General features: G+C 36.7%; 1 protein-coding gene and 1 non-coding gene across 5 annotated transcripts in view; one reads left to right on the forward strand and one right to left on the reverse strand.

Annotated features, from left to right (window-relative positions):
• MED13L (mediator complex subunit 13L) overlaps positions 1–25,325 on the reverse strand; it is a 320,312-nt gene that overhangs the window by 115,027 nt on the left and 179,960 nt on the right. For all 4 annotated transcript variants that reach the window (XM_050748556.1, XM_050748557.1, XM_050748559.1 and 1 more), the window contains one exon: positions 23,983–24,066. In XM_050748556.1, coding sequence (XP_050604513.1) covers positions 23,983–24,066 — 84 coding nt within the window. The remainder of the gene's footprint in view (positions 1–23,982; positions 24,067–25,325) is intronic.
• Positions 10,102–10,208, forward strand: LOC126931969 (U6 spliceosomal RNA). Its single transcript, XR_007718064.1, has one exon. It is a non-coding gene; the product is annotated as a U6 spliceosomal RNA (small nuclear RNA).

Consider the following 25,325-nt stretch of genomic DNA (forward strand, 5'->3'; position numbering starts at 1 on the left):
AAGGTGATGTGCAGAGTCAGACCCAGTCTGGGCCAGTAAACATTATTTTATATGGGCCATGCTCTAACTCCTTAAAACTACTATTACAACACCAACACCACTACTTAAATTCCCTTTCTGCTCCATATCCCCATTTCCAGCCATACTACCCTGGTATAAGTACTACAGGCTCATAAATTAGCTCACTGAAGGATACAGAAGTTGTGATCTGATTTGAAATGCATGGGATTAGATTTTTATTCACACTGGATGTTGCCTAAACAATCCCGGCTCCATTTTGCAACTTCCCGCATTTGTAAAACTTCCCTTTAACTGTAACAAGCAACTGGAGAAAAGGATTAATAGGAAACCTGGCACTGTAGTTTACCAAATAACGCAGTACACAAGTAGACACAGGCCTGTAAGGGAAATACAATCAGGACCAGCCACTGAACGCAATTGTTTTTTGAGTCTAAAGATAAAACAGTTTGATTCTTGGATTGTCTGATGACAGCATGAAACTAAAAATCACAGGCATTTATTGTGGGAAGGTCCTTTAAAATGAAATGGTCCAAACCCCTTGTTTTCTTGATGAACAATGGAAAAGGATTAGACTAATTTCAATCCAAATATTCATATGCCTGCTATGTGCTGTGTATTAGTTCACAAACTGAATTTTGTAAAGAGACTTATTTAGTATACATATGAAACATGCCTGTTTACAATACACAGTTTTTTTGTTTTTTTGGCGGGGGGGGCGGATGGAGTCTCGCACTGCCACACAGGTTGGAGTGCAGTGGCGTGATCTCGGCTCACTGCAACATCCGCCTCCCGGGTTCAAGCAATTCTCCTGCCTCAACCTCCTGAGTAGCTGGGATCATAGGCACCTGCCACCACGCCCAGCTAATTTTTGTATTTTTAGTAGAGACAGGGTTTCACCATGTTGGCCAGGCTGGTCTCGAACTTCTTGTAAGCCACCATGCCAGACCCACAAGTTCACTTTTAAGTCTATAAAATTAACTAAGAGGCAGTACAGATTTGTGGGAAGAACAGAAATCCAAGCGCTGGAATCACTTAGTAAATTAAATACTGTGGTGCTTTATGCAAATCATTCAACTTCTTACTTATTATAGATGGGCAATCTTACGTCACAAGTCCTTCCAACACCAGTAACAAAACAAATTAGGTTCATTTGTTAAAAAATAGCATTGAGTCATTTGAAAGTCCACACTTGGATACTAGGAATTTGAATTAAAATTAAAAGTATTTAATTCTGCTTAATATTATGGTAGATTATGAGTAAAATTACTTGTATATGGATAAAATAGAAGAATATTCTGAAAGAATATATTAGAGACCATTCATTGTGAGTATGTCTGGTGAAAAGGGGAAACAGAAGGTAAAGAATGGGACTTCTGTTTCTCAACGTGCAGTCTCTTACACTGCCTAATTCTTTCATGGGTATGTATTATTTTTATAATTTTTCAACTCTAATTTTTTTTTAAAAAGTACTTAAATCATGGAAGGCAATGCAATATAGCAGAAAGTTCTTTCTACTGGACTAGAAAAGGAGAGAAAAGACTTCTAGTCTGGCTCAGTTAGCTCTGTAAGCTTGGGACATCTATGTAAGCTTGGGAAGTCTATACGAGTTCCAACATTCTCTCTTATGAAAACAAGAATGAAACTACACTGCTGTCACCATCCCACTGGACTCGATGTTATATTAATTGGTCTTAGGTTACTATTCTCTCATTCAATTGTTCAGTGCATTCATCAAACACTAAAAGAAGAACAAGAACTAAATGAATGTAAGAGTGTAGAAATTAATTTCTCTATAATCAAAATAATTGATAGTAAAAAAAAAAACTATCAGAGTTCTGGAAATGTTTAATTTGCGAAAGGAGAGAAGAAATAAAAGATAAACTTGGTGAAAATCCAAAATCTATTATTGAGGAAGGTAAATAAACATATGTTCAGCCCTTGACCTGAGGTGATTTTATCAGAATGCTTTCCAAACATATGTCAGTAATTAAATTTTTGAAATCTTCTAAATCACATAAATTACACCTCTGGTAGGGATTATGAGATGATACTATCTTCTGTTTCCTAATTGAGTGATGGATCATACCTTCTTTTTCTAAATACTAATTCAATTACTTATCTCCCTAATGATGGATCTGAATGCATGAAATTACTCTTTTCCACTTAAGATTCATTCATCCTGTATCAGAGAAGAATAAGATGCATGATTGCATTTTTCTTCACAGCTTTATGTGACTGCTAACAGGGTCATGTGGTTATCAAAGCCACTTTCTTGTGATTTATTATTAATATGTATTTATTGCAGTTTTCTCCCCAATCACATACCTTAAATAAAACATACTGTTAAACATTAAAACTTGAAGTCTGGCTGGGAGCAGTGACTCATGCCTGTAATCCCAGCACTTTGGGAAGCCAAGTGAGGAGATCAGTTGAAGTCAGGAGTTCGAGACCAACCTGGCCAACATGGCAAAACCCCGTCTCTACTAAAAATACAAAAATTAGCCGGGCGTGGTGGTGCAAGTCTATAGTCCCAGCCACTCAGGAGGCCGAGGCAGGAGAACTGCTTGAACCCAGGAAGCAGATGTTGCAGTGAGCCAAGATCTTGCCACTGCACTCCAGCCTGGATGACAGAGTGAGACTCTGCCTCAAAACAACAACAAAAAACTCAAAGTCTTCTTTAACATTTAAAATATGCCCAATTTTTAAGTTTTAAAAGAATACTTTTTCTTTTATGTCACCTAATAGACAAAATGAATAAAGGAGGGGGAAAAAAATGACACCTTTTTTCTTCCATAACTCTAAGTTTGGCTAAATGTTACAAAAAAAGTATCTGTCCTCCAAAAAATTGTATCTTCTAATTTACTATTAAGCACCAGTCACTGAATATCTAGGCAAACGTTCAAGAGGCAGACAGAAAGCCTAACCACTCCATACTCCTGTTCTCTATTCTTTTGACCCTAAGATTCAAATTGATTGGAGACACCTGACTATACTAAAAATTTTCACTTTGGCAGCTCTAAAGGAAGGCACAGACCATGTGACTACCACAAGGGAGCCCTTGACAGAATAGCATCCAGCTTAGCCTCTTAGAGCAAGTATGCAGACCACTGCATATAAATTCGGAGAATGTGTAAGGATGGAAACCATTTTCTTCTTCCTAAATATGTATTTAAGTACCCTGCTTGGAGCTTTACTGTGCAAGCAAGGTTCATTTAAAGCAAAAACAGAATTAGGAATCTTCTTCAAAGTCTAGAAGGCTCTACAGTGTCTGGTCTCCACAAATAGTTTGTCCATTGTTTGCCATTAAACTTTCTAACCCAGAGGCTAAAAAAATGAATGACCACTGTTTTTTGTTTCTTCTTTAATATTTCACACTTAACATTAAACCACTGTATCTTACCTTTTTCATTTTTGGGGGGAAATGAGGTATTTATTATTTCTTTGCTAAGATTAAGTGCAAGAAGAAACTTGGAATCAGACTGTTCTAGCAGCTGCCCCTTTGCAGTGTGACCTTGGTCAAGTTATTTATCCCCGTGTATCTCAATTCCTTTAACTAAAATTAGGAGTATCACTACTACTACCACTTAATCTCACAAGGCTACTGTGGGGGCTAACAACACATAAAGACTGTACAAGTAGTTTGCATAAACATCCTGCCTTTCTCCTTTAAAATGTGCTCTCAGCACTTTCTAGATCTGTGTAATATGATTCCCTAGGACTCCATTTCCTCAGCTGTAAAACCAAAGAAAATAACACAAAGTACCAGGTATGCAGTGAACACTGGAAATAATTTATGTAAAGCATTTATCAGCATAGTATCTCAAAAAATGCTAGTCCTAACTTACAAATAATAGATCCTTTTCCTTCCAACTTGAAGCTGTGCTACTGAACATCTTCACGTTGTAGTTTTTGATCCTGCCATTTCAATTTGTCTTGTGGGTACACATCTAGACCTGCAAGCTCCAGGAAATAGACTTCCTTTCTGCTAACCCCTTCCCTTAAAGTTTGAAGAAGATGCCAAGTGATTGAATCCATCCAGAGAAGCTACAGTGGCACCAGATAATACCATAAAGAATATGCTATAATAGGTTTCAGGTGTTTCTCAACTGCAGTAGTGTGAGATACGCTCCAGCCTCAAAAAAATAACATGAGCCATAGGAGCCGGAAGATTTTAAGTGCTAAAATCCTTGGCAGGAGACAAAATAAAGTAATACAAAAGACACTTAATGGAGGCCAAGCATGGTGGCTCATGCCTGTAATCCCAGCATACTGGGAAGCTGAGGACAGAGGACTGCTTGAGACCAGGAATTCAACACTGGCCTAGACAACATAGTAGGACTCCATCTCTACAGTAAATACACAAATTAGCTGGGCACAGTGGCACACACCTGCAGTCTGTTACTCAGGAGGCTGAGGCAGGAGGACTGCTTGAGCCCAGTAGTTGGAGGCTACAGTGAGCTATCATCACACTACTGCACTCCAGCCTGGGTGACAGAGCAAGGTTTTGTCTTACAAACAAAACAAAACCCAAAAACTACAAAATGCACTCACTAAAAACAGTCCCAGGGCACATTAATGAATTCTGCAAAAGCAAGGGGTCAAGAGCAGTTGGGAGAAGTTATATATGAATCACCATAATACTGTAACAAGTTTGAACTAAGCCCTCAAAAGAAGGCTTGTTTTTGAGGGTTTTTTAAAGCTTTTTTTTTAATCTTTAAGTATCAAGACCATGTTTATCTGTAACCCTGGAATCACACAATTTTAACAAGCAACTATCCCAATTTTTCAGTCATTACTGCCAATTCTCAAAAGCAATTCACCATCTTTTATACATCTTGAGCCCAAAGGGCAGAGCACAAATGGACATAAAATAATATCTCTGCTACTCTCTGGGTCTCAGGAGTCCTATTTTCAGGGCAACCTCTTCATATCTTCCAAAGCTGCTAAGCATGCATTTTCCTCTCCAGTCAGTGCAGTCTTTCCTTGAGACACCACGGTGACATGTGTCTTCTTACTGCTGCTTCCCTCCTCTTGATTCCAACCCAAGCCATCTAAACCTTACAGGCTTGTCAAAATCAACTTTAACTTCATAAATATCTCTTCTTTACTAGAGCCCATATCAGTATCTACCTGTTTTCACCTTCTTACCATCTATTTAACAGATCAAGATACTAATTATAACAGTGTCTTGCCTCTAATGGCTTTAAATGCTTATGTCTTATCTTCATAATACTGAGTTCCTTGGCAGGACTTCATAAAGTTATTTTACTCATGCCCACTAATGGCCAAAGCAAGATCATTTTTCTTTGTGAAAAACTACTGTTAGAAGAGCTACTCACAGAATATAGATAACAAAACACATATATTAGGAAATTAGTAAATAAGGTAGAACAAGTATTTAGAGTAAATATAAAGTATCTTCTTGCTTTCAGTTGACAGTCATATATGCATATGCTCGGACTGAATGTCATAACTATTAAGTAAAAATAAAGGAATGGAACAATGGGCAGAGTATGTATACCACTGGATATACTATCTGTATAAGAAAGGGAATATATACATACACATTTGTGTACATAACGCACAGACTAATCTCTGAAAGGATGGAAATGAACTGGCAATAGGGTTTAACACTAAGAAAACTGGATGGCCAGGCAGTGGATATAGACGACTTACTTTCTCACCCTATACCATTTTATGCTGCTAAATTTTGTACCATATACATGTATTTTCAATTCCAAATGATAAACAGAATAGCTTATTTATTGAAAGGAAAACATTTTTTACGTATACATATTTTAGTAAATTAAATAATTGGCCGGGTGCTGTGGCTCACGCCTGTAATCCCAACACTCTGGGAGGCCGAGGCGGGTGGATCACTTGAGGTCAGGAGTTCAAGACCAGCGTGGCCAAGATGGTAAAACCCCATCTCTACTAAAAATACAAAACATTAGCCACACATGGTGGCACCTAACTGTAGTCCCAGCTACTCGGGAGGCTGAGGCATAAGAGTTGCTTGAACCCGGGAGCTGGTGGTTGCAGTGAGCTGAGATCGCACCACTGCACTCCAGCCTGGCGACAGAGTAAGACTTTGTCTCAAAAAAAAAAAAAAAAAGAAAACAAAAATTAAAATGCTCTTCTGTGCATAGGATTTATTATGATAAAGACTCAAACATTCAATCATTTCTTGGGCAATTATAAATGCCAGCCTCTATGCAATTTTGTAGAGATGAATTATTTTAACACTTTATAATTCATAATCATTTTTACATATAATTTATAAACATTATTAGTGAAAGCAGAATAAATAACTGTGAAAAAATAGTGCTTATGAAACTAGAAAGGCCTGAATTTAAATCCAGGATCCTAGACTTTGTAGATGGGGCATGGTTCTCAGCTAATTACTTAATTTGTCTTAACGCTAATATCCCTCTTAAGAGCAGAGTTCAGCAAACTATAACCCCAAAGCAAATTACATCCTGCCACCCATTTCTTGTAAATAAAGCTTTACTGGAACAATCCATGCGTATTTGCTTACATATCATCTATGGCTGCTTTCTCAGTACAATGTGAGACTTGACTAGTTTTGATAGAGCCCATGTACCCCATAAAGCCAAAAATACTAATTATCTGGTCCTTTATTACAATAAAAGTTCACCCGCCCCTCCTAAAAGTAAAATGCATACAAACCACATCTACTTTGAAATTGTCTAAGAATATAAAATCTCAGGATATGTATCCTAGAGCAAAGAAAAAGAAAAAAAAAAAAAAAGAATAAAAAAGACTAAAAATTTAAAAAAGACTATAAAATGCCACTCCAAGTAGGAAGCAGGTCAAAACTATTTCAGAATGACATCAAGACATTATTAGTCTTTTTCACTCCTCCTCCAAGTGTACAGTGGAGTTTTCCAGAGGCTACATGGAATTGTGATGGCAAAAGACTACAACACAGCTGTATTCACTTAAGCCAGATATTAAAGAAATCTGCAAAAACAGTGCCATTATTCTTACCACATTTTGTTTCAAAACATAGTTATTTTAGTTAAAATATAGTCATTTATGTTAACATGTAGTGGGTTTATTATTATTATTATTATTATTATTATTATTTTAAAAGTCAGACATAACTTTTCTCAGTTTTATTTGTGTTGTTGGTGGCGGTGGTGGGTTTTTTTGAGACGGTCTCGCTCTGTCACCCAGACTGGCAGCAGTGTAATTACAGCTCACGGTAGCCTCAAATCTCCCAGGCTCAAGCAGTCCTCCCACCTCAGCCTCCCAAGTAGCTGGGACTACAGGCACACACCACCATGCCCAGCTAACTTTTTTTTAACCTTTTGTGGAGATGGGGGGGCCCATTATATTGCTCAGGCTGGTCTCGAACTCCTAGGATCAAGGGTAGGATCAAGGGATCCTCATGCCTTGGCCTTCCAAAGGGCTCAGATTACGAGCATGAGTTGCTGCACCCAGCCTTTTTCTTCATTTTATTATTATTTATTTTATTTTTTTGCAGCAGGATCTCTGTCACCCAGGCTGGAGCGCAGTGGCAGGATCACGGCTTATTGCAGCCTTGACCTCATGGGCTCAAGTGATCCTCCTGCCTCAGCTCCCCAAGTAGCTGGAACTTCAAGCATGTACCATCATGGCTAACACTAGTATTTTTTTTGTAGAGACAGGGTTTTACCATGTTGCCTAGGCTGGTCTCGAATTCCTGGGCTCAAGCGATCCACAAGGACATTCTAAATTTTTTAGGAAAACAAAGTAACATCTGTCAGAGAACATGCAAACTACTAGCTCAAGTTCACAGTTTCAATATTAGACTGTATTAATTTACCTTCAATAAAGTCAAATATTTGTGAAACTGGTTTTTCGGTGGTAGCTGTGATACAAAGTAAAATCAATGCAGACAGAAAACAAGAGTAGTGATTTCCAGCCTGATTCTTTGGTTTGAGTTGTGCAGTGCTCAACAGGCATACACATCCTGTTAACAAGCAACTGCAGCTATTTAAGAATAAATTTTATTGTTTTATTGTAGTATGTGCATTATTTGCTTAAACAGTACATAAATACTTATTATTTGGACTTAGTAACTAGGACTGTTAAGTATTTCTTTTGGCCTAGGAATACCATGAAAGGTATTCCTAGGGCACTATAAAAACAATCAAGTTTAGGAACTTCTGGTTTAAGGGAACATACTTTGCACAATCCACATTTCACTGTTCTTTAAAGGTCACAAATTTAGTGAGGTTTTACATTAACTTGTAGATTTGTGGCCAGCAAGAACAGTTTCTGTCCTGACAAACAGAGCGCGCCCATTATGGCTTGCAGTCCTCAGGACATTAACCACTTTTGTAACTAACTCAGCAATCTTATCCATATTTTTCCTTTCTTTTTTTTGAGACGGAGTCTCACTCTGTCTCCCAGACTGGAGTGCAGTGGCGCGATCTCGGCTCACTGCAAGCTCCGCCTCCCAGGTTCATGCCATTCTCCTGCCTCAGCCTCCAGAGTAACTGGGACTACAGGTGCCTGCCACAGCGCCCGGGTAATTTTTTGTATTTTTAGTAGAGATGGGGTTTCACCATGTTAGCCAGGATGGTCTGAATCTCCTGACCTCATGATCCACCCACCTCGGCCTCCCAAAGTGCTGGGATTAGAGGCTTAAGCCACCGCACCTGGCCTATCCTTATATTCTTTTATAAATTTTTTATAAAGTCCTAACTAGTCTAATGCTCCTTAAACTGCTTCTAACATCATACCTGTTCCCTCACTAATTAATGAGTTATAAAAATGTTTGGCAATTATGTTTTATATTTGCATTAGGATGCTAATTTTGTCCTTTTGTAAACTGTACTTTAGAATGCTGAAGTCCTTTTCTAGTATATCTAGAAATAACTATTTTTAAAAGCCAAAATTTTAAAATTTCACTAATTACCAAGTACTTTGGAGGAATGTATATATAAGAAAATACAAAGTATGGCATAAAAAAAGATTCTATACATACTCCTGTATTTAAATAGTGGATATATCTATATGTTAGAATATAATCCAACTATCTTGTAAGTCTATATGGTTTTCTATATTTTCTACCATTTAATAAATATATTCAGGCTGGGCACAGTGGCACACACCTGTAATCCCAGCACTCTGGAAGGCCAAGGCACTTGAGTTCGAGACCCGTCTAGGAAACATGAGACCCTGTCTCTACAAAAAATACAAAAATTAGCCAGGCATGGTGGCATGCGCCTATAGTCCCAGCTACTAAGGTGACTGAGGTGGGAGGATCACCTGAGCCCAGGAAGTTGAGACTGCAGTGAGCTGCCATCCTGCCACTGCACTCCAGCCTGGGCAGCAGAATGAAACTCTGTCTCAAAAAAATAATAAATATATTTGATCCTTTTATAATCAGAAAAATACACAATAGACTTGTTTAAATGTTTGGGATGATCTATGAACACATTCTTTTTTAAAAAGTGCTATTAATGCAAGTTTTAAAAAAAGAATGAGGGAGTGATATAGAATTAAATTCCCTCCAAAGAAACATTTTAGTACTATTCATTAAATAGAGGGCTAAGGACAAAAGAATAAATGGCAATATTTGTATAATTAGTTACTTCCAATGACAGACTATGCCAGTAAACTAAATATAGAGATAACAACTTATTTTACTCTCAATTTTCCACTTATTCTTTCTAATTTTTTTTTACTTCATGTCAAACATTCTTATCTAGATCACTCTTTTCATTTGAAGCTACAGAAGTGACAAATGTGCCTAACAAGGGAGAAGAAGGGGAAAAACTTTCACTTTGGGGGTATACTTATGAGGAACAGGTGAGGAGGGAGCAAAGTAAAAAGCAAATGAGTAAATATGTCTCTATATGTACTGAATCATGTCCATCCAAATGAGAAAAAAAATCTAGAAGTGTTGGTGGTTTGTAAGGAACTTGCTTCTTTCCACATCTGGTAACTGACTCTGGATCCACTTCTTTCTGGGTCGCTTTTCACCTAGGCTGCCTCCTTTATTACCCAGAGTTGCTCTCTCATCTTATTAAAGATACTTGGCTCAGCACTACTTAGAACTTCCTCTTGTTCGCTTCAGAAGCATATACACGAAAATTGGAACCATACAGAGAAGATTAACATGGCCCCTGCACAACGATGACATGCAAATTCATGAAGCAATCCACATTTTTAAAACTATAAAAAGAAAAAAATAAAGAGAACTGCATATCATGCATGAAATACTGAAAATGGACTACCACACTTGTAGTGGGTCTAACAGTCAAAAGGCCTCTTTACAACTACATGTGAATGTAAGACCAAAGTCAAACCTCTGAAAACATTTGGTCTAAAGGAGGGAATGTTATGGAAGTTCCACCATCTGCTTTCAATGAATGATTTACAGAACAAAAGACCTGAATATATGTAAACAACATCAAATGATTTGAAAAAGGATTAATAAAATGTTACACACTACTATCCGTAAATTAGGATCATTTCATTTTGTCAAGTTGATAGGTCTGACTCATAAAACTGCATAAGGTACTATGAGAACCAAGAAAAATTTATGAAACAGGCTTTCAAAGAGTTAGTCATTCATTCAGTTATTTACATCTATTATCTCATTTAATCTTGTGCAGGCCAGGCGTGGTGGCTCGTATCTGTAATCCCAGCACTTTGGGAGGCCGAGGTGGGTGGATCACTTGAGGCCAGGAGTTCGAGACCAGCGTGGCCATCTGGTGAAACTGTTTGTCTACTAAAAATACAAAAATTAGCCAGGCATGGTGGTACATGCCTATAATCCCAGCTACTTGGGAGGCTGAGGCACAAGGATCATTTGAACCCGGTATGGAGGCTGCGGTGAGTCAAAATCGCATCACTGCACTTCAGTCTGGAAGACAGAGCGAGACTATGCCTCAAGGAAGAGAAAAAACAAACAAATCTGCACAACAAACGTCTGCCATTTATTTTCAAAGGAGCAGGCTATTGGTTGGCAAATTCAGGTCCACCAGGAAAACTCGTAATAATGCATACGTTCATCACATCCTGAAAATGCTGCATGTACAAAAAGTCATAATTCTTGAGTTAAAAATGTAGAATTCTGAGTATTTATCGTGTGGATCAGGACAACTGGCCCGTTCCTCTGCCTCCCTGTACCTGGCATCACCCTAGCCTCAGTTACAACTTGGTCCCTCAGTACCTTCAACTGCTTCTGAAAATGCCTGACATGTTTAAAGGAGTTACAGGTGGTACTGCATTCCTCCTTAAAGGAGATCAAATATACAGGATGCCAATGTCTCAAATGAAGACTACACAATGATGTACCCAGAAGAATTAAAAGAGCTCTGAAACATGTAATGCTTGAATTTTACAGCAAGTCAAAGCACAAATACAGAACTCTTGGTTCTGCATCATCTACAGAGCATACCTTGTATTGTACTTCAAACACTGAGCCATGTTCAAACTTACCAGTGTAATATTCCTCAAAGGAAGAATCCTCTAGTTTGAAATGTACTTAATGATTTTATCAATTTTTTACTGGGTAATTTTAGCACCATGTGGTTCTACGGGTTGGGGAAAAGGGTGAGCCTTTCCACTATTAAAGTGTCTTTTGGTAACTTACCTTTTTGAACCCACAAAACATGCTTGAAATCATCAAGGAATAATGCACGACGGTACATATTCATTCTACTACTTGAGCACACTCACGTGTTCAAGTCAGTAGTATATGCTTTCAGAGAAGGGGTAAGGGCTGCAGGTAAAGTTGAAAACGTAAAAGTATATACAATCCCAATTTTTCTGTTTTCACATATTGTTAAGAGAAATCATAATGTCTTGTTTCTTTCACTAAAGAATTCTAGTTGAGTGTGATTTTTTTCAATAGTGAAATTAAAGCCCAGAAATACTATTTATTCAAGAACAAAACAAATCATTAGCAGAAAAAAAGTTATGTGGAAGAGGTAAACTATTTTCTGATATAAAGCTTAAATCCTAAAATATAAAAATTAGCCGGGCGTGGTGGCATGCACCTGTAATCCCAGCTACTCAGGAGGCTGAAGCAGGACAATGGATTGAACCCAAGAGGTGGAGGTTGCAGTGAGCCGCCAGCCTCCAGCCTGGGTGACAGAGCAGCACTCTGTCGCCAAAAAAAAAAAAGAAGAAGAAGAAATAAAGGTGGGGAGATGACATGCTACACTGAAATTGATGTTTTAAATCACAGGGACAAATACCAAAATTTACCAGCCAACAGCCCAATTTTCTTTTAGTGAAAAGTACCCCCTATATAGCTAGTCATTTTTTTAAAATCTCAGTTAACATGGAAATACTTTTAGCCAACTGTTTTCAATTACATATACTGTGATGTCCCTTTATTTTTCTACATTCTCAATACCAGTTAACACTAAATAAACAATACTACTCAATTTCAGGAGTACATAATTATCCCTCAAATGTTGCCTAACAATGTTCCCTCTAGGGTCCTCTGTGTGCAAATTCCTACTTTATATATGAAGCACGTTTAAGATCTCAAAATGTGTTGAGGCTATTTCTACTACAAGAATCGCAATTCACAATCCAGCATGACAGGGGACAAAGTCCAACAGTACTGTAGGCTTCCTATTAAAAAATACTCATACTAAAATAAGGGTCACAAACAGCCCAATTGCTCAAACCACTCAATAATGAATAACACTGACAAATAACCACACGAAACCAATTATTATAAGAATCAAAAGATCTTAACCCAACTATAAAATGTAGTTTAAAAGATCATCTTTTAACATCAAGAATGGTGAAGACACTATTTCTATTTTAATGACATAACTCAATTTTTGTTTTGTTACTTTTCAAACCTCATTTACCACTTTGATCCTAAAGCATATGAAACAGATTTACAAAGGAAAAGCATGTACTATTCAGTTCAACCCAACCTATCATACCTTTTGTGCTGGGAATTATAGATCTTGACTAGAAAAAAAGGTAAAATTATGATGTATACTGGAAACTAAAATAAATGATTCTATATTAAAGATTCAATTTAGGAGTAATGTAGGAATGGGGAAAGGAGAAAGACTAAATTCTCATCTTCTATAGTATGAATTCAAGAGAAGACTAAAATCTCACACACACACACACACACGACATTAAGAACAGCAGAATAAACATGCTATTAATAAATTTAGATGTAAAATGCCACAACAAACAGTTAGAAATGTTATTTCAGGGGAGCAACTCAAGAAGAGAGATGGAATTTAACTTGAATTGCCAGGGAAGACAGAGTGGGTGGGAGAGAGAGAATATGAGCAAAGAGAAAATGAGTTTAGACTAAGCTAGAATTGTGAAGGGCAACTCTGGCTGGATAAAATGGCTTCTGCTGGGGAGCAAAAACGCTAGACAATGCTTGGGCGATCCCTACACAACTGACACACATTATGTTCTTCTGTTGGACAGTGCTTCACCAAAAGTAGTCTAACCAAAGTATATACAAGGGCAGAGTGATCTGAGACAAAAGAAACTACAAGTCAAGAGACGCAGGTAGAAGACAACAACAGACCTGACATTCTATCAAGGAGGCAGCTCCACCGTTTCCATAATATTTAGTATTTTAATTTAGCACTCAGTTTTCCATGATATTTTTTTTTCTTTTCTTTTTTTTTTTGAGATGGAGTTTCGCTCTTGTTGCCCAGGCTGGAGTGCAACGGTGCGATCTTGGCTCACTGCAACCTCCGCCTCCCGGGTTCAAGCGATTCTTCTGCCTCAGCCTCCTAGGTAGCTAGGATTACAGGCATGCACCACCATACCCAGCTAATTTTGTATTTTTAGTAGAGATGGAGTTTCTCCATGTTGGTCAGGCTGGTCTCAAACTCCCGACCTCAAGTGATCTGCCTGTCTCGGCCTCCCAAAGTGCTAGGATTACTGGCATGAGCCACTGTGCCCAGCCCATGATATTCTTTAACCATAAATATCAAGCTGTTATACTTCAATCTTATACAACTGTTAATAAAATCCTAAATGAAGCATGCAGCCACACTTAATAGACAGGTTCTGAGAGATAGATCTAATAATTTCTACAAACCATACTTAAAAGCTTTATTTTTATAATATCCTTTAACACTCCACAACAAATAGTTATACTGTTATAATATACATTACACATTTTCAAAAATTTTTCCTTTCACTCCATAAAAGGATAGCAACAGAACCACAATGCTAGTAAATACCATATTTTCAAATTCATACCAAAATCATGGTGATTTCAAACATTTGGCAAGACTACTTCTTTAAAATTAGAAAATAGCTGATGTCATTATTTTAGCGGTAAAATCAGTATACGATATGACATTTCTTATACTGCCCTTATGTAGAAAGATTTATAGTAGAAATACCTACCTTATTTAATGTAAACTGTGTAAATAAAAACTGATTCATAAATATTTGGCAAGCTTCCTCTAATACAAGAAATTACCAAAATCATAAAAAAATCCTTATTTTTTTCTAAATATTACTACCACCAGTTTCACTAATAATGGCAAATAGCTACCATTACACAACAACCAGATGTTAGGTTCTGTATTAGCTACTTCATTTATGCTATCTTATTCCATCCCACAAGATTCATCTACAAAAAAGGCAAGCTTAAGGTGAGTAATTTTAAGTTTAATAGAATTTATGCATATAATCTTTTTAATTAACATTTTAAATTGCTTCCTTAAACTAATGAGAAAAAAAATGTTAGAAAAAAATATGTAAAGTCAACCAAAAGCAACAGTATGAAACTGTATTCTTAAGCATCTTTTCAGAAATGAATATTCTTGTTGAAAGAGAAATGTTCTGAAATCTAACTCTAATCTGTAATGCTTTCCCCCTGGTGCCAAGTTGCTACGCAGATGCCACAGTCAGAAAATTTTACCAAGCGTGATCACACTTTTCAAAGAAAGGACCCCATTTACTAACAGCACACTACGAACCACACAGGCAGCCGTCCCTCAATCGCCTCCATTCCCCTTACAATCATATCATCTGCCTTTCAGCCTTGTTTGCTCACCTCCCAGACCTTTCTTCCTCTTACTGGTCTGTCTCATTTCTCATCATCCTACCTCATTCTGCAAAAAAAGTTCATAAGGGCTGTTAAGAAACATTTGTATAGAACACTAAAAGTGCATCAGGAAAAGGTTTTATATAAATGTTAACTCAAAATATATAATAAAGATCTTTTATGTCTATACATTTTTTAAAAGATGATACCCTCCTTGACAAAGGATGGTACGCAAAGTTTTACATCCTAAAATACATATCAGGTTCCCCTCCCAGTAGTACAAACTAGTTCCTTCCACTCCAACACGACACTCCCTTTAAAAAAATAACCATAAATTCTGAAGAAGATATTTAAAACTGCAAAAACCTGAGATACGCAATGCAGGCAGATCCTGGGGGGGGGGGCAAGAGTTTACCACCAGGAGGAGGAAATGGCACTGAATCAATCATCCTCATTCTCATGATAGTGTCCACCTACCCCTGCACCCTCCTTTTTAAACAGTTTGTAGCATAGGGCAGACTGAACCACAATAGCTAAAACTGACAGAAACCCCACCTTGAGTCTTAATGGCAAAGAACCAGAGGACTGAGTTAAAGAGCCCACCGCTGCTAGAACAGAAATTCTGGAAGGAAGAGAATCAGAGACACAAACTGCCCAAATCTCTGGCCAACTCCTAAATTACTGCATGGTGCAGGCTCTCAAAAGCCTGGGAAGGCTAAAACAGTGGTTTTCAACCAGGGGTGACTTGCCCTCCCAAGGAACATCTGGAACTATCTGGAGACATTTTGGGTTGTCACGACTGAGGGAGAAGGGTGTGACTGGCATCCGGTAGGGAGAGATCAAGGATGCTGCTGAACACTCTACAATGCACAGGACAGCTCTCACCACAATTATCCAGCCCATGAATCAACAGTGCCAAGGCTGAGAAACCCTAGGATAAAAGAAGCCCACCACAAAAGAGACAATAGTCTGGAGTCTGAATTCAGCCAAAGTTAACTCCTTGCTTAAAAAAGAAAAAAAAAGAAAAGGCCAAATTAACAATGTTCAAACATAACAAAATCCAGAGTCTCCACACTATATCAGTGTTCAGAATATAATTCAAAATTATTCAACATATGAAAAAAAACAAGAAAAATCTAACCCATATTCAAGAGAAAACAAAACCAATGGAGAAAATCCAGATTTTTTTAGTAGCAAAAATCTGTAAGCAATTATTGTAAGTAGCTTAAGGACATAAAGGAAAAGTGCTCACAATGAATAAACAAATACAAAATGACAGCTGAGAAATGGAATGATAAAAAAGGTCCAATGGAAATTATGGAACTGAAAATGACAATATCGAAAATAAAATATACACTTTCCAGTTATTTCAATCTTCTTTCAAAATCTGCCTTCTTTTATGTCCACACCACAGTAATGTTCACTAAATTCTTTTCTATAAAGATGGTATCTCACTGTGTTGCCCAGGCTGGACTTGAACTCCTGAACTCCTGGACTCAAGCAATCCTCCCGCTTCAGTCTCTATGGCATATGCATATAGCTAGGACTATACGCATATGCCACAGCACCCGGCGAATTTCACTAAATCTTGACTATAATTATATAAACCAGAAACTAAATGGAAATGAAAAGGATGATATCATCTAAACAACCATTTGATATTATTAAACCAATGGGTTCAGTCTGAAAACATACCATAAGTATCCTTTTAGGATTAATAATACAGGTGGCAGAAATATATGGTAGACTATAACAGGAATTCATAAGTAATAATAAGCCACACTGGAAAATTAATTTATACTTACTACAGCTGAAATTTTCCAAATTAAAATTAAGACAACATTCCCCTCTCGCCTACACAGATGAACTGTTTTCTCATTTTGTAAATACAAAATAAATGTGGAAATGAAAAAATATAGTAACAGCAAAAAATAGGAGCAGTCATTTCCCTCAGACAAGTCTGTTTTTAACTTGCCATAAAATTCCCCCCATGTTACTGAGATGCCATGAAAAAGGAATGGAAACAACCTTCCAGGCATATTCATTTTTACACTTTCTCTAAATTCTAAGATACTTCAGCGAAGTATGCTGAATTTAGCTACATTTACAAAGCAGAGGATAAAACATTCCTTTTTAAAATGTAGTCAACTTCTAGAGTAATCCATTTCATTAATCTGTAACAATGATCTAGTTGATATACTGCAATATCATTCTATGGTACTTAGGCTCAGTCTATTATTTGGTCAGAAAAACATACCAGGAACAACATCCTAAATGAGGCTGAGATATGAGTAAACTGAACAGTACTTCCCTCATGCTACTAAAAGGTTAAACTTTGAACCTTTATTCATACATGCTCTGAAGCTTCAACTGACTTTCTTTCCAACAGGGTAAGTGGCTTTTGGCTAAAACATCCTAAGCAAAGGTGAAAAGGTGGTCACCTCTGTAATAAAAACTGAAATTAACACCTCAACTCCCATTTGGTACCTACAATTTCCCCTTCCATTTCTTAATCTGACTATGAATATCGTTACTCGAGTTAACACAATCCTTCCCTCTCTACAAACATGTTCTTTTAAAATTTTCCAACTTTTGGGAAGAATGGAATCAAATCTCCCGCATTGGTGAATACAGGAGTTACTTTCTGCTTATAGCAGAAGTAAATACCACGAAGGCAACACGCCCTAAGTGGTAGAGAAAAAAAGAATGAAAGATCTGGATATATACAGAGACATACATGGATAAGACATGTCCAGACTTCACCAAATTCACTTCACTTAGAGAATCAGAGAATCTGAAAGCTAAAGGACAATTTAGAAATAAATGCTAAAATTGAAGTCCCAAGGGATTCGCTAAGTCCCACAAGGTCAAATAGTTAATGGAAAATCATCTATATTTCTGGATGAATGGTCTACTGAACAAGGAGAGATTTGTTTCGGGCTTGGTTTCAGTTATCTAGCCGGAATATAAAAAGGAATTACAATAATGGTATTCTCTCAATCTCTCCAGTATATTAAAAAACAAGGTATAGGTCAGGTGTCATGGCTGACGCCTGTAACCCCAACACTTTGGGAAGCCGAGGCAGGTGGATCACCTGAGGTCAGGAGTTCGAGACCAGCCTAGCCAACAAGGTGAAATCCCATCTCTACTGAAAATACAAAATTAGCCAGGCGTGGTGGTGCATGCCTGTGATCTCAGCTACTTGGAAGGCTGAGGCAGGAGAACTGCTTGAACCTGGGGGACGTTGCAGTGAGCTGACATCGCACCACTGCACTCCAGTCTAGGCGACAGAGTGGAACTCTGTCTCAAGAAAAAAAAAAAAAAAAAATTAAATTAAATTTAAAAACAAGGCATATCTTTTACTATAAAAAAGAATTTAAAAACCAGGTAAATCTTCTACTATAAAAAAGAATTTTAAAAACAAGGTATATCTTTTACTATAAGGTATTTTCAATCATTCTTGAAAATAGCATATATTTAAATATATTTTACTTTAAAGTGTAAAAATCAGTAATTAATGTTGACATATACTGTTTAGACCACTAATAGCACAAATGAAAAATAAAAACTAACAGTCATAACTTCTTTTAAGGTATAAAGAAAAAAAGAAAAAACTAGAAGAGTTAGCTAGAAAGCAAATACTGTATTTAACTATCATCGCCTCTGGTTGAAGTGGTCTTTCAATTTAACATTCCCCTATATATGTTTATGAAACTACAGAGCAAAGTACCTGGTACACGGAAAATACTTTTAAAAATTATAGCTACTACTATTAAGCTTTATCACAAGCCCTTATTAAGTGTTTGTCTGCTTCCTTCCTGGAATCAACAGTTTTGTGTTTTGCAGCTACTTGTAAAAAATATGGCAAGAGCTCTACATTCAGTATCTTCACTTCAACTACCATTTATAATGCAAGCTGCTGCTATCGGAATTTCACCACTTGAAACTGCCCATGTTATAGTCACCATGACTACATAATTGCCAAATCTAATAGTCTTTACAGTACATGTTTTACATGCCTCTATGGCAGACACAGCTGATCAATCTTGAAACTTTAAAATTCCATGGTTCTGGTAACACCAGTCTCTCTTGGTTCTCATTTCCAGTAGACTCTTCAGTCTCCTTTATGTATTCTTGTTTTTCTACCCATTTTAAAAAAGTTGATGATCGCCAAGACTCTAACTTCATCCCTCTTCTCACTTTTCACACAATCCCCAAATATATTCAAATGGCAGAATACTGTAACTCCCTAGATAGACTCACAGAAAATTACTAAATATTTTACAGAGCTACAAGAAAAAAAGCTGTAAAACTATTATGCATGATTACATAAGTCCAAACTGTCCCATTAATATTTATCTATGGATTTCCCATCAGCAAGCCCTTGTTAACAGATAGGCACCACATGTGCAAAGTAAATTTATGAGGAATAGAGAAAAAATTACAAATAGCTACTGTTCTCATTTTTCTAGACACTAGAAAGAGGCTTGTTTTACCGTTCACATTTGAAGTGTCTGCTCACCTTCTAGACTAGGGAACCATTCACTGCCTTCTTGTCTGGGCACCTCTACAAGCTAAATAACACAGATGACTGGGCTATAATAGAGTTTGGGGAGAAAGAGGAGGATGGAGAGAAGGCGTACCACTCAAGAGCAGGGCAGGTTTGCCCGTGAGTCAGTGATAGCAAATTAATTCAGAAAATGGAGTACCAGGTTGTTATCTGTGAGGAGATAAAGGGGAGGATAAGAAAGGAAAGGAAATGAAAGTTTCAAAATGCTAAATATGGTTCTCCTACATCAAAACATTTCTGGTATGAGCTAATAATGTATTGCTACACAAAATACACGCTTTGCTATTAAATCAAAAAATGTATTTACATTTCTTAAATATGTATGTTAGGTAATGTAAGAAAATAAAAAAGAAGTTTTAAAAAGTCCAGAGTTAAGAGGAGAAAAGACAAAAACCATAAAGTAATATATTTCAGTGTGTATGGGTGTACGTGTGGTGGGGGTGTATGTGCACATGTGCTATCAGCACATAAAAAAGTAATTAGAATATTTGAAAACATGTGATGCTCTCTGGAGTTATCACCCAAGAGCAGAGTAGGTTTGCCCAAGAGTCAGTGACAGCAAACTAACCCAGAAAAATGAATTAGCAAGTTAACTTAGCTTCTGTATACCTGATACCAAAAAAGATCAAAGGCCCACTGTTATTGAGGGCAATAAACTATTTGCTAAAAATGACATTCAAAGACTAAAGTATATAGATTTCAAAATCTCCAGTAATAAAATGTGGATTGAAATTAAATTAGAAAACAAATGCCTTCCCAACAGAGAGAACCTGCATGATTGGAATAATTTCCAAATGATTTTAAAAGAATTTATTTTTCACTGGTTTGTTTTAGAACATATTCTGAATGCAAAAACTTTTTTTCAAGTTCAACACAGACCTCAGAAAACAGAAATTTTGTATGTTTGATTTTAGTTTGTCACCACTCTTGAGGGCAAATCCAAAGTTGTCTTTTCTACTTAATCTTTTCCCAAGGATATGAATAACAAAAGATGTCAATACAGAGAAAAAATTATATTGAATGAATTTCTATGTTTCTAAAACTACCTAATCAAATACATATATTTAATATATAATATATAAATAATCTATTTTAGAATTCTCATGAACATCAACTCATATCAAACATTAAGAACTCTTTTAGGAGTCCATTAGTAAATGAAATCATAGCACAAGAACTTTAAAGGAGTACAGAAAGAAATTATAGCACAAAAAATCATATGCTATTATTCCAACAGGAAGAACTCATTCATCAGTATTTTTTTCACCATGATTAGAATATCTAAAATATGCAGTATGACAAATCAGTAATATTAATAATCAGTAATGCTAGTAATCCTAGCAAATAGATAGTATATCTACATAGCATATATATCTATATAGCATATATATCATATACACTATATGCTAGGATTATAGGTATTATATATAGATACTATATGCTAGTATTACACTATACTTAGAAATAAGAGCTTTTCTGAAATATAAATTGGTACATTTAATTTGTTTAGCACTGGGCAACAGGTTTTCCTCTCCATTAGTCACTAAACAGATCTGTTCCAATGTACCAAAAAAGACACAATTAAACTTAAGAAAAATTAATTTAATTCATTTCTACTTTCTCTCAACTAAATTATAAACTGCCACATAAATTATCTAATTTAATCTTCACTATAACCCTCTTAAGACATTATGATTTTCAACTCAATAACAATCAAAGTTCAGCTGAGATAAAGTTTGTCCAAAATCTAACTTGCAAGTGGAATAATAAGATGTGAACCCAATTCTCTTCTAATGCTAAATGCTCTGCTCCACAGCATGACTGTCCATTTAAAACTGTCCATCTCAGACATGACTACTGAGATCCTATTTCAACATCTACCAAGAGGCTCTATTTTCCACTCAGAGAATAAAAGGAGGAAAAGGTCATCATACCTAATAAAGTTTTATTAAAGCAAATGCCAATTTTTAAATTCATCTTTGGTTTAAATTTTCTAATTGTTAAGCTTTTCTGAAATACTATTTCAAAATAATTTACATTTCTGCACTGTAGGAAAACAAAGTCCCATATTCAATCATGAATATAAAGTCTAAAATTCATTCAATCACAGTGCTCAGATATCAGCAGCCTCCCACTTATATTGAATCAAATTCCCGAATACATTACATGTATTATTTACATCAGGTTTGCTAAAGTTATGAAGATTTTTGGAGCCTAAATGAGTGGAAAGATATACAAACTCCATATAAAATTGGCTGATAACTATATTTGACTTTTTAACATTATTTTTTACTATTAACATATGAACTGATACTCCTTCAATCCCTATTTTGTAGCTACATTTCCTCTTCATCCCCAGTGGCTGTCAAATCATCCTGTATTTTATGATCTAAAGATATTTTATGACTAGCTCAGTTAACTCACCAGTGACACAATCCATGCTAGGCATGGACAGATGCACTCAGAATGATAAAGAAGGTCACTGGACTAAAACACTCCATATTTAACTCCTCAGAGTCTTAAACACCTCAGAAAAACTTAAATTTAAGTCCTCTGTAAATTTAAGGAGAATGCTAAGATTAAAACTAAAAACCAAAGGCTCACACTTGTAATCCCCAGAACTTTGGGAGGCCAAGGTGGGCGGACTGCTTTGAGCTCAGGAGTTCAAGACCACCCTGGCCAACATGGCAAAACCCTGTCTTTACAAAAAATTTTAAAATGAGCTGGGTATGCTGGTGTGGGCCTACAGTCCCAGCTACTTGGGAGGCTGAGGTGGGAGGATCACTTGAACCCAGGAGACAGAGGTTGCAGTGAGCTGAGATCACGCCACTGGCACTCCTGCCTGGGTAACAAAGCAAGACCTTGTCTCAAAAAAAAAAAAAAGAAGTAAAAATAAATAAAAGTAAAAACCCATGAAACACATTAGTTAAGCCGAATCAATATACATATATATATGGAAAAAAAATCCCATTTCATCAGTCAAAATATCTGTAAACAGAATCAAACTTTTACACATCCATACACATTGCTACTTTTTAAAGGATTTTGAATGTAGTGAAAAGCGAAAATGCTTCAAAAAAGTTTATGGTGATTTGACAAAGAAAACTTCCGGTCCCTAATTTATCTGCTTTGAAAATTTTCATAAATCATGTTTGGTTAATGAGAAGATTCCACAACCATTTCATTAAAGATTTAAGGCAGACAGGTTGAGTGAGAAGACTACTAATTAAGTCTCTGCTAGAAACTAGGAAAGTTAAGCAAGCAAAGGTTCCTAATGAGGCAGGAGTTTCCAGATGAAATTTTGCAACCAAAAGAAAAGGCCTAATCTTAAAACTACTATGTAAGGCTTACGGGCTCTAATCTGCACCCAGTACCTGGGACACTTAGGGCAAGTACACTGATAATAAAACAGAATCTAAATTGAATACCATGCTCATCAATAATGAATATTCACCATCAACTTATGATTCCAACTATGTGTATGCTACATTCAGAGGTAGCCGAAGTAAATTTTAAATTTTGAGGGTTCTGTTTTCAGCTTCTGGTGTGACTGATCTAAAATTCCATGTCTGTATAGTATCAAGGACTGCATTTAAACACACACACATGATGGCTACAAGTTTAGGATTGTTTAGGAAAGTAATTCACAGTTCTGGTTTTACAATCGTCAAGGATGTGTTGATCTTCTTTAAGGGGCACCAACGAATTGCACAAAAATTGTCACCATGTCTTCATTGTATTTAAACTTATGCCATATAACACTTTTAAAAAATTAATGATGAGGCCAGGCGCAATGGCTCGCACCTATAATCCCAGCAGTTTGGGAGGCCAAGGCGGGCGGATGGCTTGAGCTCAGGAGTTCGAGCTCAGCCTGGGCAACACAGCAAAATCCCATCTCTACCAAAAATACAAAAAATTAGCCAGGTGTGGTGGCACACACCTGTGGTCCTAGCTACTTGGGAGGTTGAGGTGGGAGGATCACCTGAGCCTGAGAAGTTGAGGCCGCAGTGAGCAAGATGGTGCCACTGTACTCCAGCCTGGGTGACAGAGTAAGACCTGGCCTCAAAAAAAAAAAGTCAAAGATGAGGAAGGAAAATGGAAAATAACAAAACAGATTATTTCAATTCCAAATAGTATAGTAATATGTGTTTGAACATGAGTATACTGGCAATCACCTTTCTAATCAATCTTTAATATTGAATATAAATTTAATAATATAGTATTTAAGAACACTGTGATCCAGGAATCTATTTGAATATATCTAAACTACTAATATTATTAGGAAATAAATAAAATCAATAAGCTGTTCTCCCACCCACAAGGCCAAAGAAACCAAAAAGCCAAGAGCATTCTAAAGGCTCACCTTTTGTTGACTGGCTTTTCATCCTTTTCGTAGGGTCGGACAAACCATTTCCCAATCCTAACGAAGTTCTTATCCATTAGGCACCTAAAATAATGACATCAAGAATTACTTTTATAGTATCAACAACAAATTAGTAAGTCGCTGAAGCAATACACCAGATGAGATACATCACCAAAAATAAAAACACCACCAATTAAACTATCAAAATCTTTTATCACTTAAAAGTTTTACGTTATACTTCCCAAAAGAACTCTCGGACACTGGGCATAGAATCTTATGCCCACGTAAAACGGAAAATGTAAATGCAAGTAAGCAAAATAAATTGATTGATGTATTTCTAAAACATCTTACGCTTCAGAATTACTTCAAATAAAATCACACTTCTGCATAATTTCAATTCTTGCATCATCAAGAATGTTAGGAATATAGCATTTCTTAAGAGAACTTCAGAGATACTCGTCCAAGCCACTGACACCCATCTTCCAAGTGGTTTTTTTTTTTTTTTTTTTTTTTTTAATGAGACAGAGTCTCTGTTGCCTAGACTGGAGGGCAGTGGTGCAATCTTGGCTCACTGCAGCCGCCACCTCCCAGGTTCAAGTAATTCTCCTGTCTCAATCTCCCAGGTAGCTGGGATTATGGGTGTGCACGACCATGCCTGGCTAATTTTTGTACTTTTAATAGAGACGGGGTCTCTCTTAAATGTTGAGCCAGGCTGGTCTCGTACTCCTGGCCTTAAGTGATCCACCCACCTCGGCCTCCCAAAGTGCTGGGATTACAGGTGTGAGCCACCGTGCCCAGCCCATCTTGCAAGTTTTAATGCTGGTTTTTATTTTTTGGCTTGGCATGTGATAGGCAATGCTTTTTATGTGACAAGGATCTCAGTGACAAAAATACAGCACAGCTTTATCTTACGTATTTTCTTTTTGTAGGCACAATAAAGTACTTGATTATGGCTTTGCGAGAAACAAGGAATTGCAATTGTGTCTTCTATAATGAATATCTGCTTTACTCATATACAAGCTATGGCCCACTTCTGTATGTCATTTTAACATCAAATCACAAGGTATTCTAACATGTATTTTTGAAGACATGTTAAATGGCAAGTGAACCCAATTCTTGTAACAACAATAATACACACAATTCAGCTGAACTGACAACAATACAGAGAGTTATGACCAAGTTCACTCATGTACAGGCAAATAACAACTATATGTTAACTGTCACCTGGCCAACGGTGGATGTCATGGATTGTAAGGAGTATAACTGATTTTAAAAACATAAAAATGAGGCTGGGTGTGGTGGCTCATGCTTGTAATCCCAGCACTTTGGGAAGCCGAGGCAGG

This window comes from Macaca thibetana, chromosome 11, assembly GCF_024542745.1.
Source record: "Macaca thibetana thibetana isolate TM-01 chromosome 11, ASM2454274v1, whole genome shotgun sequence".
NCBI lineage: Eukaryota > Metazoa > Chordata > Mammalia > Primates > Cercopithecidae > Macaca > Macaca thibetana.